Below are 21560 nucleotides of genomic sequence, written 5' to 3' on the forward strand. Positions count from 1 at the left end.
AGCACAAGGTTTCTCTTATATTGCTAAGGCACAGAATCAAGGACTGAGTATGTTGCTGGAGGTTAAAAAAGGAAAACCTAATCAAAACCACTTCAATCAATAGTTCAAATAACCAACCCATGTATCCTTGCCCTTCCCCTGCAAGATTCTTAATTCAAATAGAGTGCTGTACCTAACAACCCAGCATCTGCTTTGTAGACCTAAATAAAAGGAAACAATGGTCTCCCGGGGCAGATTCTTGTGGAGAAGTTTGGCAAGGTTTAAAATGGGGTGATACGGAGTTTGGAGTGAGATTCCTTTGTGTTTGAAATACTGTGGGAAGAGACTTTTCCTCATATTGCTGTCATGGAGTTATACTTGGTTCCATAGCATATAACTCCATGGAGTTATACTATGGTGTTTCCATAGCTGTCTGCATTCTTCCCTCCCTTAATGCTGACAGATTGGAAAGGAGTGGATCAGGTTTCCAAATGAGTGAGTTGACTTATTTTCCTTATATCTATGGCATTATTTGTTTAAGTGAACAAGCAGCAACAAGATCTAGTAAAGAAGAAAGAGTAAAACTTGTCTGGAGAAGACAATGAAAATCCTGAAACACATCACAGGCTGAAGAAAATGAATAATTGAGGTACTCTCTGTCAGTGACATGACTGTGTTCCCTGTTAATGGTGAGATTCCCAGTATCAGCTGTGGTAACAGGTACAACCTTGTCAAGGTCAACTGATTACTCTAAGCAACACACTAATATGGCATATTCTATGTTATAATTTAGTAAAATATTACCATAACACAAATGGAAAAAATGTTAGTTTTTTAGTGCCCACTATAAAATTGAAACTTCCACCCAATCCTCAACTCCAACATACAAGTGCTTTGGGATGATACTGCTTTCTCTTAGGGAAATGCTAAATTTTGCTTTGAGTAACTCATTTAATTTGTCTGTCTTGTTGGAAGATTGTCTTCATTTACCAGTCCTAGAAACTGACTGGATTGCTTTGATCCATTCTGTACGCTCTGTGGATGAGGCTGCTTGCAAGTAATAGTGGATTTCATTTGCTGTGATGATTTCAAAGAGGATGTTGTCAGCATCATACTTCTTGGCTACAGGGAAAAAATAAGAAAGTCAGGCATGAGAGAAAAAAGTCTTGTACTTTCAATATTTTCTCCTTTACACACTGTAAGGGGATCTCCTTTCTTTTTACAGCTGAGCCTGATCAGGCCTTCACAAACATTGGGTCCAAGACATGAGTCTCTCTCAGCGAAACCACTCATGAATTTTGCACATTTCGCTTTCAGGAGTCACAGGTTTGTTGGTCTCAAATCATGGAAGGATCTGCAATCCTGCAGACAGATCCAATTGCCCAAACCATCCCATGCCTTACCAGCTACAAAAATAAGATGTTTGAGTTTATGTCATATCTGTTTCTTTTCTGAGATGCCAACAAACTCTCTTGCTGGATATGATAGCCAGCCTCTCATGTGGAGAGGAGAATGCATGAAATTAATGTTTCTTGGTCCTTGCAGCAACACCTTTTCTGTTCCCACAACTTCTAGCTTTGGGAAGGAAGAGAAGATGGACAGTAACAATTTTTCGGCATAACCATTTCTAACTTGAAGCTTCCATCCCAAATTCATTAACTAAAGAGATCAAACTCACCTTACTTTGCCTAAAGGCCAGTTCTCCTAACACAGGGTTTGTGTCATCCTTTTGATCAGCCTTCCCCAAAGTGCTGACAATATACAAGATTCCCTATTGCTACTTTTACCACAGTGCCCTTCCCCAGTAATTCAGAGAGAGAGAGATCAGTTATTAGAATTACTGAATTATTGTACATATATTGCTTTGGAATAAAAAGCACTTGTGATTTTAGGCAGATCGAAAGGAGGAGTTTGTACCAAAAATTTATTAGAGAACTCATTCAATATGGCTCCTTACTGTCTGGCATATCTTCCACTGCTGTCACCACGCAGCCCCTCAAGTGAATTGCTCCCAGTGGTTCTTCTCCCTGGGGAGGACATGAAATCAAAATGAAATGCAACACTTCTGAAACCAGTAGCATATTAACATATGGCTACATTTCCAGAATGGAGACAAAACCTTTTGATTACTTAGTATGTCTCACCTGAGAGAACAGAAAATTTTCAGTCGGTGTTGACATGGAGGGTTAGGGGGTGTGGTTAAATACCCTAAATAAACAGGGAATAGCTTGTGATTTAGAATTCAGGATCTGCAGAGTATATGTAGTATGGGAATGGGCCCATTAGAAATACACAAGAAATAGGATGCCATGTCTCATCCTAGAATGGCAAATACCTCAAATATAAACTGCAAAATTACTGCATTGTGTTCCTTTGCACTTAGGACCTAATTTGTTTTGATCAAGTGAGAGAACACATTAATTCTAATTAATCACAAATAAGAGGTGAAATACAGATCAGTGTTACTTATTCCCAGGTCTGGATGGCACTTGCCACCCTGACTTTACAGCCCCAGAAACTGTCCTTCACTCTGCTTTTCCAGAGGATGGCTAGGCCATGGAAGAAGAGTCCCACTGTCCTGCCTGATCTTCCCTGTCACATTCTCATGCAAATACTCCTTTCAAGTATTTCTACAGGGCACTGGATTCAAAACAAACAGGGAAATAAACCGAATCTCTCTTACTCCAGCAGGATCATAATAGTGAAGATATGCAGGATCATCTCTTAAAACGAACTTTCTCACTTTCCAGTTCTTCCTCCGATGTCCCTAGGAAAATTCAAAACCAGGAATATCACAGAGCTGCTTGGCCTGCATGCAAATCTTACCCACGCGTGAGAGGACAGGCAAATACAAAAGGAAAAAAACTGAATATTCTGGACAGGAAATACTCACTGGAGTAGGACTTGAATCTGCCTTTTCTACATTCCAATCTTTTGCACAAGAACTGGGCTATCAAACTAGAACTGGGCTATCAAACTGCTTTATCTCTCTTTTTTTTTTTTTGGTGCAAAACAGAGGAGCTTCAACATGGGAGATTCCTCTAAACATATCACACAGTCTGGTAGTAATGACATTCATGTGAGTTCTGTAAGAACTGGGTTTAACTACTTGCTAGAAAACATGGCTGCAAAGTGCCTTGCAGGAAGGTACCTTGAATTATTGGCATGGATGAGCTGAAAGTCTTTCTGTCCCTGCAAAGATAACAACAACAAAAAAAGCTTATCTGGCTTAAACACCCTGGAGGGCTCATGGCTGAGAAGCTCAGGCAGAGATATGGACATAAGTGCCTCATGGCCCATTTTCATGACTGAAAAGGATGGGTATGGAAGCATTTTCAGCAGAAGCAGTGACCCTCCCAAGCAATGGCCCACAACTCACTGAGGGTGACCAAGTGCAGACTAACACTGGTGGAAGATTGTCATGAGTCACTTCCTCTGGCATTTCAAAATACAAGTTTCTCAATTACCTCCTGTTTGCATGGAAGCTCTTACTAACTAGGTTGGTAAGAATGTGACAGAGTAAAAGAGCCGCAAGGTGTGGGTCTAATTTCTTCCACTGAGTAAACTGATTAAACAAGAGAAATACTTGTTAGGACCACCAAAAAGTTCTTAGGCCCTCAAAGACTATTTTAACAGTGCAGGTTCAGACTCAATATTAGGAAGCATTTCTTTAGAGAGAGGGTGGTCAAATACTGAAACACGCTACCTAGGGTGTTGATCAATTCACCATGTCTGTCAGTGTGTAAGAAGCTTTTGGACAACAAAACCCTTAACAATGTGCTTTAACCCTTGGTCAGCCCTGAAGTAGTCAGGCGGTTGCAGGTCCCTCCCACCTGATCCATTTTATTCATTGAAGAATCCTGATTTTGCCTTCAGTTCACTGATATCTGCTTGCAATGGCCTTGGAAACATAACATTCACTATATTGCTTAAAGTTTTGCTGGAAATGAGGGTATCCCGTTATCTTCTGTCTTACACATCAAATATTAGTGACTGAAACAACTCCTTTGCTTAAGCATGCTGAGAAAGTCCATGAAAACTGGCAATTGAATCCAGTTTTGTGTCCAGAGGGACACAGAGTGACAGCTTTTTTACCTGAGTTCAGTTTTGCATTGTACCAATGACTTGTCACATCTTCTGTGTTAGGACTCTTTCCTTATTAAAGCTATCGACTGTTTTATTTTGTGGTAAGAGCAATTAACCTTGCAGTATTTGTCCAGAGTCCTGCTGCTGTGCTGCAGCAAGTGTTCCTTGTGCAAAGGCAAGAGAGACAGAGAAGAAACCTGCCAAGTGTGGAGATGCCATAGAGTAGTTTCTCTCTTATCTAAAGCTTTTAAGTGTAAAAGAGTAATCTTGCACCCATGGAACATCATCCTAGTGACAGGATGGAACATGGGCAGCACTGACCTGTTTCAGCAAACATCCTTGTTTGACAATTGTGCCTCTGAATTCTTCTTTTAGGACCACATCATCATCACTGGAATATCCCTCACAGAAAAATCCACTGTCTGGCTACAAGACCACAAGAGAAATGTTACAGAACTTACACAGCTGCTGCGTGCTTATGTACATGTACCAATCTGGCATCTTTTTGCTTCCCTCCATGCTGTTTTTTGCCACCCCAAAGATATTATTGTTGTTGTTGTTGTTGTTGTTGTTGTTATGGTTATTGTTAAATACTCTAACCTTTTACTGGAAGAGCCTCCCAGTGAAGTTGAGGAGCTCTCCAAATCACCATGGACACATTTCAGTGTGAGGTGGAACCACACTTCTAAGATACCAAGTCAAGACATTGACTTTCTGTGGCCTCCTCACGCCACACTGGCATTGAATCAATCTAAAAATAATCCAAAAGCAAGCAGATCACACATGGGCTGCTACAAGAAGCACCCCAGGAGGCCACAAGGCTGCCTTTACAAGGAGTGTCTCTGCTAACAGGTAAAGTCTCCCTAGCACAAACATATTTAGGAAAAAATAATGAGTAGTGGGAGAGTCATTGTGCTGAAACGAAGTGATTCCATGTGGTACATATAAACAGAATTGTAATACCAATTTACTTTTTTCACTTTATAGAAGGCATACTTTTTTGTTAGCATAAGTCCATAAGCCAAATATCTTTCAAACAGTATTTGACTGTGATATTTCAAGTTCTTCAAATCAGGCCACGCAATATGAAGTAATAAATGGAGAAGGCTGGGTATGACACCCAGGACAGGTTACTGGGGGATATTAAAAACTTTTACTTCTTTGCTCACAGGCAAGCTGTGTGTGTGTACACTCACACTGAGTCAGATCTGATGGCTCTGCACAAAAATGGGTTTGTAGCTTCTGCCACTCTTTGAAGCCCTGTGAGAATGATTTACTCTCTTCTCTTCCACTGAATCAACAGGGAAACAGATGATTATTAAATTCTGGACACCAGTACAATTACCAGGAACAAAGTCTAAGTTAAAAAGAACCCAGCCTAAAGATGCATACTGTGGGAGCCTTCTATCACGCTTTGAGAATTCTCTTCAAATTCATTTCCCACACTTAGTCTCAGCACTCAATTCACACTTAGAAGGTGCCAGAAAAAAAAAAAATCTGTCCTGGTTACAACTATTAACATGAGCAGGCTCGTTCTGAGCATCACAGGAAAAAGACAATTAAGACAAATTTCTCCACTTCTGTACAATCTTTCCTCCAGGATTTAAGAAGCCCAACAAGAAGCATGAGAAAAGCAGAGCATCAGTAAGCGAGACAATAAAAAACCAGAATCAATGCTCACAAAGTAATAGTAGGCATCACTGAGATCCAGGAAGGGGGTGTCTGACAGTCCCTCTGCAGCTGCCTTGGATGTGTCCCCAGCAGGCTGCAGGTAGCCTTCACTCAAGAGGGAAGAGGCAAGCAGGAGACCTTCTTTGCGATTTCGGATGGAGCTGCTGGACACCAGCCAGTCAATCACACAGGTGCCTGGTTACAAAGGAACAAAATTTCAGCCACAAACCAAGAGAGACATGAAAAAGCCTAAAAGTACACAGGAAACAAGCCTACTCCACGTATTCATTAATGTCCTGAAAAATGTTCTTAGCAACAATATGGGGAGTTAATCTAGGGAGGTTCCTGGCCATCCAGTGAGGTACAGCCTTTCCAGCTGATGGCAGGGGCCGGGACAGCTCTCAAACACCATTCCTGATGGAGAAGAGAGCTGGGAGGGGACACAGGGCTGAGCTGGGAAGCCTCAAAGGCAGGGACTGGGGATGTACGGAGGATAGCCAAGCTTGGATCCAGGCTGCTATGCTACTAACATAATGCTGTTGGAAATCACCAACAGCATTATGTTGAAAAATACCTCCAAGATCATCAGTCCAACCATTAACCCAACACTGGCATGTCCCCCCATAAGGAATGTCCTCAAGTGCTACATCTATGTGTTTTTGAGCACAAATACAGATTTGACTTTGAGAGAAACAGAAATTACAATGGGACACCATTTGGTGATGAAAAATCCAGAATGGAATAATTCTTCTGTATTTAAGTTTCACACTACAATCTACTCAAAAGATTACTTTAATCTTTCTGACACTAGTAAAATTTCATCTTTCTCCTTTGTTTACCATGGCCATAACTGAACACTTTTCCAAGATATATCCTTTGAGCATCTCCTGGATTAGTCAAGAAAAAAAATCAAACTTCTATGTGCTCTACAGAGTTTAGAGCTGTTTCACCTGTTTAGTTTTTCAACTCTGTGCTCCCTTTATTGTATAGAATAGAGGGACAGGAGCTCCTTACCTGTAAAGCAGTGATTAAACACTCTTTTATCTTTTTCCAGCTTCAACTCCTTTATTCCCTTTTCAGGATCTTTCATTGAGAGGTACAAAGCACTGTGCATAAAAAGAACCACAGAAACTGTTAGCAAATAAAAAGGTTTTGCCAGTTTGTACAACAATATCATTGTCATCATGTTCAGCTCTCTGGAGAGCTGTAACATGGCTTAGTTTCATCTCTTGCATCTCCTGAAAAATTCAAGTTGCAAAAGCCTAGAGGTCTCACTACATTACTTCACAGCTGTGGGAGCAGAGGGCTCAAAGGGCTCACCACATCTCCCTATTTTGAGAATGCAACTACTTGTGGTAATTATAGCATGAAGAGAGGAACATCCACTGCGGAAGGACCTTCACAGGGCCCCACAGACTCAGCAGGAGGGTTCACTGCTGTGCTCTGTGTTCACCCAAAGGTCCTGGGCTGAGCAGAAAACCTGTCCCTGTCCCAAAGCCTGCATGCTCTTAGATGATCTTGGCCCTGTGCAGTTTTACTGTCTTATAAGAACATTTCAGGCTCATTTTTATCTTGGTATTTACAGCTCAGAGGAAGAAAACAAGTCATCCTTGATTTTGAAAAGTACTAACAGATTGCTTCCCTTTATCTCTTCTTCTCCCTTTGCCAGTTTCATGTTCTTTGGCAGGCACCACAGTCCCCTCACCATCCAAAAACTAGGCTAACATCAGAAAAAGAGAAGATGGAGAGCAAACAAAAGGTCTAAAATATTTTTTGTAATAAATTATTTATTGTATAAAATGCTTCTCCTGGACGAGTCACACTTTGGCTGGCACATCCTCTTGTACTCCATCATGCCCAGGAATCTCTTTGTCAGCAAAAAATCTTTGATAAACAAGCATGTTTTGGTAAATTATAGTATATTCAAAAAGATCTTTCCAGTTCTGATTGCCAGCTCATTTCTGACACATTGTACAAACTGAAGTTTTTAGTCATGCAGAAGGGGCTGTGAGAGAATCTATGGACAGACAGGCTCATTGTTCTTCCTGGCCAAGGTTACATGTCTGACACACTGACTGCAGATGGAAGTAAATGGGAGAGCAAAGCCATGAGGACAAACCTCAGATTGATTGTTTCAGGCAATCTGATGGACTTCCTTGTGGATTTTCTGGCAAATCTTTGGCCTCCATCTATGCAATGAATTGCTTTCTTGATATCCCGCACCCAGGCATCTCTCTCCTCCAGGTAGGCAGCTTGAAAAAAGTGGTCCTGCTGCTTGGCCACAGTAAGCTTGAAGACAAACTGGAATAATAAATTACAGGAGGTTTTTTTAAAGTTGCTTTTGTGTAGCCAGTTGGGCACAATTAAGCTGCCACAGCATACAGCCTACCTATGCCTAAGGACTATAGAAAGTGCCTTAGAGACACAGTAAAATAATAGAAACTCTGAAGAAAACCATGAACAAGCACTGCACGTAACTGAATCCTTTTGTTACTTCACCATCACTGATGCTGACATCATCAGCATATCCAAGGTCTGCTGTGGAGGCAGCTCTCTAGTCACAAAGAGAAACAGACATCTTTCCCAGGAATTGTTCTGGTAAAGGCTGTAAGAAGCTCAGAGAGAAGAATTATAAGCAATTCTTATCTTAACTTGCTGCAACCTGGTGTTGGGAATATGTGGAATGTGTTATGGAGATATGTTTACCAAAAGGGTGGTTTCTTAATTAGCCGATGGTGACGGTGTTTTAATTAAAGGACCAATCAGGTCCACCTGTAGTGAACTAGAGTATAGAAGGAATGGGTTTCTTAATAAAATGATTTAGTCTTCTGTGAATGCATGGAGTGTGGCACTTGTTTATCTGTGTTGTTTCTGACTCAATAGCAACAGTATGTGGCACCAGTACAGCTGCTGATTCTAACTTTTGCTGGGAAGTTCAACACAGCTGAAAGGCTGAAGTGATTCCTTGGAGTGGCTACCTGGAACAGAGGCTAGACAAGATTAAGAGAATAAAAGTGGGTATTTATTAAAGGCCTTCAATAGGTACACTTTGGGCAGTCAGAAGTCTTTGAGGGCCTACACCCAAGATGGACAATGGTCACGAGTTTTTCAGACAGATATAAGTTTGGTCCATTTACATATCAGGAGTTAATATTCCAATTACAGCTTCAGGTAATGAAGTCATGTACCCCCAGTTTCTTCCCCACAACTCACTTTTATTTATACTTTCAGGGCCTGGAACAGTGAGGTGCCCTTGGGCTTCAGGCCTAGAGAATCATTTTTTCTGACCAAAATGTGAAGCAGTAGCTAACGCTTTATATGAAGTTTTACAGTTATACACTGGGATTTGAAAAACATAAAAATTAAAATCCTAAGGCATCAGAAGCACCCAGCCCCTGCAGGCTTACAATGGATATAAATTTTTTTAATGTTTAGAGACACGTGAGCAGTCTGAAGAAGGAAAAATACCTCACATCATATTCAGCTACTGTCTCACAAGGGGAGAAAAGGTCGTACACTAGAGAGTACCTGAGTATATTTGCAGCCTAGTAAACCTTTAATGGCTTAGTAGGGAGATGATACCTCCTTGGCTACACCTTAGGATCACCTATCCAAACACACTAGCAACAATGGAAAGACTGTATTTCCCAAAAAATGAGAATAGATCATCTAGAGGTAGTTGTAAACAGAAAAAAAAAAACAATAACCTGAAAAAAGCCCAAACCAAAACAAAAAAACAAACCCTAAAACCATCCAACAAAGTTCACACTGTTTGAATTCATTTCCATCCAGTGATCTTCTGGGTGGAAAATCAGGATCTAATTATTCAGATTTCCACTTCCTCTAAAATATAGCTCCTCATGAGTGACACTAATTTGTTCTGTAGTTGTATTATAATAAATATCAGAGATTCTGACTCAGCAGGTGTCTAAAAATGCCAAGCTAAGCCACAAGCCAACAGCATGACTTGATTAGGGCAAGAAAAGCAAAGGCTACTGTCAAAGAGCAGCAAATTTACATCAGTGAAATCAGCACTCTGAATGAGTCTGCTGAAGCCCACGTTTCTAAATTATACATTTCTGAACATCCCTCACAAGCATTTTCCAAACTATGGCCAATAAGAAAAATCTGACACCCTGAAATTGTGCAGAAGTCCAACTGAACTTCATGGAAGATACATTTCAAACTTATAAAGCAACAAGTCCTCAAAGTCCATCTCAGATAGAAAAGTAGCCTTTTCTTATCTGATACTGTTCATATTTCCAGCAATACTCACCTTTTCTGTTATGCAGGAAAGACTTACACACTAAAAATCAATGCACAGTGTATGACAAAAGCAAACAGACAGATGTATCCAAATCCCAATATTCAACAGGCAAGCTAACACCCCAGATTAATAGAATGAAATACCAAAGCATTGAGGAGATTTATTACCAAAGGAAAAAATTAGCCTTCTCAAAGAGCTGAGAAGCAACCTAGAGTGAAATGCTAAGAAGAGTTTTCACTTCCAGCACACAGAAAAGACTAGCAAAACCATTTCTTTTTAGCATTTACAAAGTTAGGCCAGTAAGTTAGATGGACTTCCAGGCTTCTTCTGAAATCGGTAAAGAGGTTGATTCTCCAGTCCTAGATACGACCAAGCCTCCCTCTGATGATGTATATCTGGTTGTGTTTTTGAGAAAATTAGACCATTAGACTAAACTAAATACCAACATTTTACATATTTAAATTGGGAGAGATGAATCTAACTATGAGCAACCAAACAGGGTAATGCTGTTCACAAGAAAACCATGGGGGAAATGGAAAAAGCTGGAAAATATCAGAATTTATGTTACATTAAACAATGATCAAACTTTAAATCAAGGACAGCAGACAGTGGTGAATGCATTTTGAAATATAATCTCAAAATATGCAGTTGCAGCCCCTTCTGAACAGCCTTTATCTGTGCTTAACAAATCCAAGATTGGTTCTTTCCCCTCAGCACCTGCAATTTGCAATTGATGTAGTAAACAAAGCATGTTGGTGATGTGCTCTGAGCTTTCAAATGAAGTCCTGGTGCAGATACACAAGCTGATTTAAAAATTTAACCAGAGAAATATGGAAGTTTGTTTGTGGCCCAATAGTCCCTGTTCCAAACTGGGCCCAGAGAGATGACACTATACTTAAAACTGACCCAATGAGAATTATCCCACTATTCACCATACAGAATTCCTGTCCTAAAAATATACTTTCATTTCTAGCCGTATAAACTTAAGAACCAGAGTAATTCCCATAAGAGGAATAATTGTATGCTGTGACGTGTAACTAGTGAGAGGCCAGAACAGAATGCAGAAACATTGAATTCGGCAGTACTGTAAAGCTGTAAATTGTAAGATGTAAAAATAAAGATACTACGTTTTCAAGGAATACATGTAGGAACTTAGGTATAATCATATTGGGCAGTACTTGTAAGAAGAATCCTGGTGATAGCTTTGCTCATATGAATAAACATGTTCAATTTTTGACTATTTGAAATTTTAAGAGAAAATCCATCTCCAGGGCTACTGGTTTATGAACTTGCAGAACAATCTCACCACCTCAATATGAAGGATCTGCTCCAATGCCTGCTGAAGTAATTTGGATTGTTTCCACTGACTTCAGCAAACCCTGGAGAAAATCTCATTTATGAAAAGCTATTTTGGGTGCCTCAACCCCTGGGTCTCTCTTTGTCTTTATTATCCCTCAGAAAAGGTCCCAGGAACTAAAATGAAACATTATGTAAAGCTCATTATGTAAACACCCAATGTAAAATGAAGCATAACAGAAAACCCAGTGCAGCCAAAGGAAGGATCTTCAGAGACGGTCACCCTTCCATAAAGATACAATGCATCTTCTGGAGACTGGTGCATCCCAAAGGATGTCTTTGGGCAGGTGAGGATCTCTCTCACTCTGCCTTCAGCAGACGTCAGATACTTCAGACCTCTGTGTCTGCTTTGTTGAATGCACATATGCTGGTGAGTTATTTTTCCTTTATTATAAATATGTTGCTGACATTTTCAAGCAACTACTGTGAAACAATGTTGATGGCAGTGCCTTTCTGAGAGTTAAAGGAAAAAGCCAAAACCCAACACAAAACTGTTTGAAGAAGAATGCTTTGTGAAAAAAACTTAATTTCTAACATTATAATCTAGGTCTGTGATACTCTTGCATAGTACCCTTCATACCTCATGTATAGAGTAAGGAGTGTTGCACTGAGGCTTGTTAATAAGATAATCAGCACAGGATTAACAGCAATCTTTATTCTCTGCCTCGTCCTTTTTCTATACTGTCTTAAAGACAGCTTGGAAGTTAACAGGCCCTTTCTCTTGACAGATATAAGTCTAAAAAGACTTAGTAAGGATCAGATATAAATATGGGTTCTGCAACAACAACAAAAAAAACCCCAACACCACCACACCCCCTGAAAAGGAAAGAAAAGGAAAGAAAAGGAAAGAAAAGGAAAGAAAAGGAAAGAAAAGGAAAGAAAAGGAAAGAAAAGGAAAGAAAAGGAAAGAAAAGGAAAGAAAAGGAAAGAAAAGGAAAGAAAAGGAAAGAAAAGGAAAGAAAAGGAAAGAAAAGGAAAGAAAAGGAAAGAAAGAAAGAAAGAAAGAAAGAAAGAAAGAAAGAAAGAAAGAAAGAAAGAAAGAAAGAAAGAAAGAAAGAAAGAAAGAAAGAAAGAAAGAAAGAAAGAAAGAAAGAAAGAAAGAAAGAAAGAAAGAAAGAAAGAAAGAAAGAAAGAAAGAAAGAAAGAAAGAAAGAAGAGAAGGAAAAAGCAAAGCCAGCAGGTCCAAATCTGACACAAGGGATCCTGATTCCACTTACTACCAAACCTAAGGACAGGTTTAAGTATCTTCACTTTACTCATATCAAAAAGTAAAGTTCACCATCTCAGCTGTGTCTCACACTTTCTATTTTTCTAATACTCTCACAGAGACTTCTATCTTTAGTCAGGTATCCCTGTGGTAAATTTTTTTAACTGTGGTGGAATAATGTTCCAGATTCTGGAAGACCCCTTTGTCATAGGAATTCATGGGGATGTCATGCCTATTTGATGAAACTGAGTGGACAAAATAATAAATTACTAATGATATGATTCTTTGCTCATATGAGAAATCCTGTTTTACCAACTATTTTTCAGGAACCCTGTAACAAAATATGTGTGTCACAGCATTTATCTCCTTCCTGTCTGAGCAAGCCAGTTGTTCCTTGACAAAAAATAAATGTTTCTCCTGCTCACAAAATATTTTCCCACTACCATTTTTCTGTGGCACTTAGATTTACATTTTGTACAGGAGTTGTTGCCATTCAGCTGCAAAACGCCCTCACACCAATAAAATTTAGTTGTGCTCTCTGAGAGATTCAGAAGTTTAATAAAAACCAACCAACCAACCCCCAGGTGCTTTCTGAATTATTCCTCTTGAAGTGTCCTGAATTCAAATAGTGCACAATTCCAAGCCTGCTTGTGACCTCCTAAGGCAAGTAAGAATCTCCACTACGATGAGTGCCAGGAATTTGCAGCCATCACACTTTTGCCTTTTCAGTGCTTCCAGAAGTATAAGGATACTGTCAATTCTTTTTGTAAAAAAAGTACGTACCATTCTTTTGCCAAAATCTTGGCATGGGCTGTGAATAGAGCTTGCTTTTAGTGGGATCATCCCTTTGGGACTGTTATCAGCCTTCCGCTTGTAGAATTCAATTCCATCTTCTAAGAGCACAACCCACATTGGCTTCCAGGTATTAAACATGCTGCCCTGCATCAATAAATCACAAATTATGTTCAATGAAGCACTCTTCATGTGATACCCAAGGAAGATATGAGCTTCCAGGGAGTGTCTGATTGATGCTAAAATAACTACAGTTTGTGTTTCAAGGGGAACATGCCACAACCTCACCCATCCAACTATGCAGTTAAATATTGTTATTTTTCTGACCACCATGTATTTCCCCTTGTAGTTGCTCTGCCAGTGGAAGCCACTGTGGATTTAAATAAAAGTAAAGGCTTTATCCTATGGGCTGTACTACAAAAGACTCCGAAGCAGAGGTTGCTGTGGAGCGGCAAACACCTTCCCAAAGACTGGATGTGCCTGTGGCCCCACACACTGTCTTGAGGCAAGGTGATGTGACCTCTATAGTCTCACTATTCTTCCTTGATGTTTAACCCAATTAAGTGCAACTGAGTAGGCTGCGGCTACTTCCTGTTGCCTCTTTGCCAAGATTCCACAGTATGTTTCTGTGCATCTTCCCAACCTTTTCAGAGTTAGTTTTCTCTTCCACTCAATCCAAAACTACCCCACTTACCTTCTTAACCAAGTAGCCCTCCCTTATGCGCATTGGCTCTCGCTCCATGGCTTGGGCAATCCTGCTCTCAGCTCTGTCAGGGCTGGCTGTTGAGTTCCTCTGGCAGCAAAGTCTGTGGGATGGTGTTTTTACAGTACAACTGTCATTTCACGAGTTCCTCTCAACGCTAATCGCAAGCCCATTTCCTCTTACAGAGTGAGAGATAGGGAAATGCAGAAGTACGTGTGTATTTATAGTCTGTCTCTGACAGCACAGACAACAGCCTGACAAAACACTCCATCATCTCAAATACAGCCAGCCTTGATGACAGAGTCCTGGGAAGTTAAATAAGCACTTCAGTGCTCAGTCACAAGAAACTGGGCCTGCTCTGCAAATACATGAGCTCTACCAAAACACACAGGGCATGGTGCTGCTGCTGCCTGGCGTGTGCCAAATTATTTCAGAGACAGGTTTTCAATGCATCAATGCTTTCACTTCACCCTGCCTTCCAAACCTGGCTCCATGAGGGCAAGCATGTGGAGTCTGGCAGGAAGGTGGAGGACCTTCCCTTGGTTAACGAGGATGCGCCCTCTGCTGACACAAGAAATTTGTTTACCAGACTTGATCAGGATTTGGATTTTGGTGCTGAGGCCTCTCAAAGATGTCAGCTGTCAAATAGGCACAAATGGATTAGACCTGTGCATTACATAGAGCGCTGACCACAAAATGCTTTCTACAATCATCTGTTACTTGCTGCAGAGCTTGTTTGGCTTTATTTGGGAAAAGACAAGGCAAACCCATAGTTTTTTATACATACCAGAGTCACAATCCCTCTTCCCATATAGAAAAAAAGTGGGGGTATATGGGAAGCAATAAGAGGCTGCTTCATGGTGTCTTGAAGCAGCCTCTTGTGTTCTTTCAAGCACAAGATTCCAGGTCACTTTTGCAGCTAACCTCATTCAGATAAGTGTTGATTGAGCCCAGAGTGACTCCATCTGTAACCTCTGCCAAGCTAAAAATTCCTAAACAGGGACTTTTTTCACAGACAGAAATTCCTGTTCTCCATATGACTCTCTGTCTCAGCCTTTACTCCAAAGGAAGTCTTACTCAGAAGTCTGACAAGGGGATAGGGGATAGGGGACCAGAGGGTAAGCAGAGCCTTCAGAGACCTTTCCTAGACATTCCTCACTGATGCCTATTTAGTGGTATTCTCACAAATGAGACTCCACTCCTTCCTTGGTTATCTGTATCAATGCTTCACTATCCCAGCTGCTGGGGGTTTTTCCTCAATGTCTGAATGGAGATTTTCCTTTTCCAGGTCTTTCTCAATGAGTTGCTGCTCAAATGACACATCCAGTCTCTGTGCAGGCAGAGCACCTGTCTGTACCATCTTTTTCAGGTTAAACACTTTAACCTGAAACATTCTGGTTATGTCATGGTGCATTCTGTCCAAAGCACACCTTTTTGTGACGATTTAATCTATCACTATATTGTTTGGAGTTTCTATAACCTGCAGTCCCAGTACATTGTTCCTTTGCTCATGTAAGTCATACTGTTGTAAGGATCTTATTGCTATTAGAGGCACTAGTTGCTGATGAAGCAAATCATCCATCAATTTTCAAATGAAAGGCTCCATGCATTCTCTAGCTGTGAAGCATACTTGAATTCAACAAATATATTTTAAAATTATTAGAGACAGAAACTCAAACAGACCTAATAAAACTTCATGGTCCTTGGAACAAAAAGTAAAAATTTACCACTAAAAAGTGATCAAAAACCTTGTCTAACATTTACAATAGAAAATTTGCCCACCAGGTCTAGGACTTGGAATGAACTGAAGATGCCCTGGATTCCCAGAGCAGAGATGATCTAATGGGATTTCTGAGTTATATTTCTGTGAAGGTTCTCTTCTTTCCCCAGAAGTTTTAAAAGGATGTTTGATGGACTGAGGAGCTTGTAGAATCCTCCTGTATAATGTCTTTTTTGGTCACTAATTCTTTTTGCTTTAAGAAGGTGTGAAGAGGGTCCCATGGAGTCAGCCGAGTAATGACAATCACACCAATGGGGTTACATGTCCTTCTACTTTATTAAGCAACTTTGTCATATTTATCTTTCTCTATACACTGTCTCACGCCACTTATGCTTAATGCTCATTGGTTAAGTGGCTGCCTTCATACATACATGTTAATTACTGATTGGTTGTCACGCTATAAGCATTTTATCTAAGGTGTGCTAAATTAGCAGTTCCCACAACATGCCTGGCATCCGGCCTCGTCCTGGCACAATGCTCATTTTTCTTTGTTGTATTTATTTGAGCATGGTACATGGTCTATCTTGTTCCAAGGACGGTACATGGTCTTCAAAATAACTCTGTAATCTGCAGGTCAGGGTTGTCCAATTCTTGTAGGAGAATAGCATGCCCTTATTCTGCCAAGAATCCTTCTACAAAGGTGAATTGTTTCCTTCTCTTCCCTTTCATTTCTGTGGTTTTAGCTTCAGGAAAAGATACTTTTTTTTTTCCTTTTTCCAATTAGACAAACCAAAAATACTGGTCACAGATAACAGTAAGTCTTGAACTGTAATTTGGAAGCCAAATTATCCCTTTATTACCTGCCTTGAGGACATAATGCTTCAGAGCTGGGAGCTGTGATTAAAGACCGAGAACAGGATCACAGTTAACTCTTCCTTCTGTCCCTACTTTTCTTCCCCCACCTCAGGTCTGAGGAAAGGAAGCCCCCTCCCAAGCTGGAAGGCTTTATGGGGAGCAAAGACAAAAGAACCTGCCAGTATTTCCCTCCGTGCAGGCATCCTTTGTGCAGGTTTTCCTGCTTACCTGCTCCTGCTGACTCAGTGTTTGCCCTGAATCAGGATGACAGGGCCCCGCACAATAAATTGGTGATATGAGATGACCAGGGATAGGTACTCCTCAATAGAATATCTATATATCCCTATACTAAAAAGTGGTTTAATGAAAACAGAAAGGGATGGTGACTCCACAATTTCACAAAAACTCCTTTTTCTGACTTATCTGTGTGAAAAGCCTTTGGAGGTATGAAATGTAAATCTCAACACAGTGGTATCTAGTCAAATGCTTCAGAATTTACCATTACTACTTATGGTACTCAGTGTCAAAACACAAAATAACTTCCATCTAATGTTAGCTGAAGGCAACCACTTTTATAACACGTCTCTATATTGTTTCTATTTCAGCTTTAAAGCTCAACTGGTCCTTTTGCTGTTGCACTTTACAAGTCTGGTGCAATCCTGTTCTTTAACACTGAGGTTTGGTTTCATTTACCACACTCTACTGCAGGGAAGTCAGCACTTCATCCCCCCCTGAGACAGAAACATGCTGATGTAGCTGAATCATTCATGTGAGGCAAAATTGTCCTTAAACACATAGTAGCTGTGGCAGGCGCAAGGGAGTATGGACTGTGGATGTGGATCTTCTTTGTCCAGCCATTCCTAAAAAGCAGCACCAGGCATTAGAGAGAGCAAGAGTTGCATTTCTTTTACCTCTCCACAAAGGGGAGGAAGAGCTTTGTCAGAAAGAGAAGATAACCTGCAGCATGGAAATCTGCTATAACTTACTATGTCCTCTCCATTTCTGTCTCAAGTACGTAAAGGTGCATGATGTCAGATGAGCAGAATTTGTCACAATATCACGATCTGCAGCAGAACTGAATATGTTAGCTCAGTTTACTCTTCTTGTACAGGAGAACTTACTGCTGTATTTCTTTAGAAAATTCTTCTTTATTTCTGCTACTTCAGAATAAAGTTCCTGCAAACACTGGGGAAAAAAGATCAACCACATTTATCTAAGCAAGAGGGACTAAGATGTTTTTATACCAAAAATTGGAACCATACAGCAGCTGCAAGGAAGGCAAAATTCTCAGTTACACCCGCTCCATTGCTCCACAAGCCCTTGCAGAGATGGTTCTAACATGTTTGCTGCACTGTAAATGCCACAAATCTGCAGCAAAACACATGACCTATCCATAAGTATATGTCACTACAGCAAATCAAGCTGCATTTGCAGGGGAAATTATAACAAATGTTATATGTTCAAAATGATTGTCTCTATGGGAAAGATGATACACTCAAGTGATTTCCAAACAAGATAAAGACTGTCCAGCTGATTTTTCAGTAAAAAAACACTTCTAATTCTGCACAGAGGCTGAGGGCTCCAAAGAATCAGTTTTAAATTGAGAGCTGGCAGGTGCAAGCCTTAGCACAATTCCCTACATACAGAATCACACATATGGCTATTTTTAGAGCATGAGAGATTGTGGCTTTGCATGCCCTTCTTGAAAAGAAACCCCAAACCACAACATTTCCAAATTTAGCACTGTGTTAAGAAATTAGTCAAAGAGGGGCAAGCATAAAAGGCTAATACAGGTATCACATGGCACCTTAGAATCTAAATGCTGTGGTTTGGCCATCTTAAATGAACCATCTTGTTGTGCCTCGAGGTACATTTTATATATTTAATGATTGTTGAGCTTTGCAGCAGGATTAGAGCATTAGGGAGAAGGTCTGCACAAAAGTTAATACTAGAAAGCTTATGCAGTTGCCATATCATGCCTAGAGAGATCATATTGAGTAGGTGCAATCAAGAGACTGAACACATCTCTCCACAATGTTTTCTAGATAATTCAGACCTGCTTAAAGCATAGGTCATGGTTCATCTGCATGTTATCTCTTAGCTTTCACTGAACACATTCACCCTCACCTCTCCCCTACAGTAGCTCCCCATTAGTAATACATGCGGGTTATGCTGGTGCAGCAGGGAAGGTCTATGCACAAGAAAGAGGTCTTGGAGGATGCAGCTTGTATGTAGCTCACACATCTTGCAGGATGTATGAAACTTTCATAGTCTTAGGAAGAAAAAGAGGCATAAAACTGCTGGGTACAACTCACTCACCACTCCCTTCAAAAGCGCTGAGGCATTTGCCAGGGCACAGGTGAGTGCTCCAATCTTCATACCCAAGGGAAGGGAATTAGCCTAATGTATCTTGCTGACTCCACAGAACAGACTGGGAAGCCTCAGCTGCCAGGGGAATGAAAAGTAGATTTGAAGGACTGAAAAAAACCAAATCGAAACACAGACACACATGCACGCAAAAGCCAAACAACCCCCTTCAAAACAAACAAACAAACAAACAAACAAACAGAAAACAGTTTTGCAGTTTAGAAAGACATTAAATATTGTAGCCCACCCTTCAAATGTAGGTGTAGAGAATGGAGGAATTGGCACAACTTTATCCTTTTGTTCCCAGAAGCAAATTGCTGCTGTGGCTTAGAGAAATAGGACTTTGTCCTAAAGTCTATGATTAATTATTTAGCTTTGAATCTTGTAAATGTCAGCATGTTTACTCTGTGCTCCTGGAAAAACCACACCAACTCTTCTTCCTTCAGATATTTTGCTCCCTACAGAATATCAGGCGATTAACGTCAGGTAATGTAGCAGCCTGAGATCTGGGACCCATAGAAAATCCCCATGGGGACTGGAAGGGCCTGGTTTCTCTAGCCAGGGCCCATTCCACAGCATCAAGCACCTCCATCCTTGGGCTGAGGTCAAGCCAGGTACTCAACATGCAGGTTGAGGTCAAGGGCATCCATGGCTGAAGACGTCAATGGCAGAGCTGGAGAAAAGCCATCCTAAGCATAATTCAGGAAGAGCATGGGAACCAAAACTAAACAAGGGCAGCCTCAGGTGATGCTGGTCAGGGCCATTAAGGTGGGCAGCAACAAAACTAATCTCCCAGAAGGACTTAGCAAAGGCAAACCCTTCCCTGGTGGGAAGGGGCATCTGGTGGGATCAGATAAGTAAATGTATTAACACAAGTGAAATTATTAGATCAATCAAAAGAAGGTCATGGCCTAAATTAAGAATTTCTTCTTCAGAAATGTTCTACTCTCACCATGTTACACTTGCATATGGTAAGACAGTTACTATGCATACACATTCCACGATATGATGCTTTTTTAGTTATCCCTCATGTTTGCCTAATACTGGTCAGGGATAAAGTCCCAGTCTGAGCTGTGTCCATAGAAAGATAATCATTCAGGCAGGAATAATGAGGGAAAAAAACCCCTCGTTATAGATCTGACCTCTCATGTACTTAGGAAGCTAATTGCAATCAATGACTTCAGCTACACACAATTTACTACAACAAGTTATGTCTGGCCCATGAAGCAAGTAAATCTGATCCCTGGCCATTACTCTTCACACACCACTTTAAGTGATAGTATCACATTCTCCACAGGTTAGGCCTCTGTGATTTCATATGGAATTACATTTAAAGTTACAGAAAGGGCATTTACTGCCAGGCAAACTTCCAACAAGCTACAAAATGCGGCAGTTTCTGCAGAATGCAATGCAAAATGAGATTTATCTTGCAGTGATGAAAAGAGATAAGGAGAAATGCACCAGGAGTGGGTGTTGTTTGTTTATTTTTGGTTTGTTTGTTTAGTATTTTTGCAGAGATACACAGTTCTGAGAAGCAGGGATCATATCCTGCCCCTGTATTTGTGGAAACCTGAATGGCTGAACACATTATGAAGGCTGTGTTTAGCTGGACCCTAAGCAAGGGATATTCAGTAGGATTTTGGGGTTTTGGTTTTTTTTTTTTCCCCAGAGGTTTTCAGCAGAATGTATTATTTTGCTTAAAGTTCCTAATAAAATTAGATCACTGAAACTTGCATGCATAAGAAAATGCAGCTGGGCAATGCTGTATCTACATTTTGGCTTTGGTCACATTGCACCACTACATGTACATCCCAGCCTTAGAGAAATAAAGAACAGGTTAGTCCAGTGCAACATGGACTTATGAAATTCTCCTAACAAAACAATTAACTCTGCCATAATGTCCAAGCAAAAAATATATTTGTGGCCCAAAGCTTGTGTCAGACATAAGGGTGCTACAGTTTTAACAGCAAACAAGAACAAATAAAAAAGAATGGAAAATAGGCACAAACCTGCCTGGGTTAAAAGTAATCTCTTTAGAGATGGGAATGAGACAGGCTGAGTTGAATTATGGCAAATTGTTCAGTTTCAAGGATCTTTGTTCAAGAACAAAGAGCACCAGCCACATGTAGAGAGTAGTATTAGACTTCAAGACAAAACATTCTGATCCTATAGTGCAGTTACAGAGTATGTTTTTTTTCCTATTTAAATAAGAGGATTGCAATGAAGTGATTAAAATAATCCCAAGAGAAACCTTGGCCTGCTGATGTTGACTGTTGACCTCAGGGAGCAAGACAGTGACCCTCAGTCCAGGCATGGTGACTCTGACAGTCAAGAGAGTGACCCTCAGTCCAGGCACGGTGACTCAACAAAACCTTTTGCTGCACCGGGAGAGAAGAGAACCAGAAAACCACGTCTTTGCTGCCCGCCCTCCCCTCTCTCTCGGGCAGTTTTGGCTCCTCCGTGCCGCCACACAGATGTTTCAGCCCACCCCAGAGGGCTCGATCAACCCTCGGGAGGCCTTTCCCGGGTGGGAGATCGCAGGGTAATTTGGGGGGGC

The 21560-nt window shown here is 40.7% G+C and overlaps 1 protein-coding gene across 3 annotated transcripts in view; it reads right to left on the reverse strand.

The window, feature by feature from the left end:
* PLEK (pleckstrin) overlaps positions 1–21560 on the reverse strand; it is a 22336-nt gene continuing 776 nt past the window's right edge. Inside the window, exons 2-12 of one of the 3 annotated variants that reach the window (XM_030946053.1) lie at positions 18956–19081; positions 17623–17700; positions 14053–14164; positions 13350–13505; positions 7856–8037; positions 6751–6842; positions 5747–5931; positions 4387–4491; positions 2663–2746; positions 1937–2006; positions 1–1101 (exon numbers count right to left, since the gene is read on the reverse strand). In XM_030946053.1, the coding sequence (XP_030801913.1) occupies positions 962–1101; positions 1937–2006; positions 2663–2746; positions 4387–4491; positions 5747–5931; positions 6751–6842; positions 7856–8037; positions 13350–13505; positions 14053–14100 (1062 nt within the window). In that variant the 5' untranslated portion in view covers positions 14101–14164; positions 17623–17700; positions 18956–19081 and the 3' untranslated portion in view covers positions 1–961. Of the gene's footprint in view, positions 1102–1936; positions 2007–2662; positions 2747–4386; positions 4492–5746; positions 5932–6750; positions 6843–7855; positions 8038–13349; positions 13506–14052; positions 14165–17622; positions 17822–18955; positions 19082–21560 lie in introns of all 3 variants that reach the window. The other 2 variants (XM_030946052.1, XM_030946054.1) reach the window with 2 other exon arrangements.

This window comes from Camarhynchus parvulus, chromosome 3, assembly GCF_901933205.1.
Source record: "Camarhynchus parvulus chromosome 3, STF_HiC, whole genome shotgun sequence".
Classification (NCBI taxonomy): domain Eukaryota; kingdom Metazoa; phylum Chordata; class Aves; order Passeriformes; family Thraupidae; genus Camarhynchus; species Camarhynchus parvulus.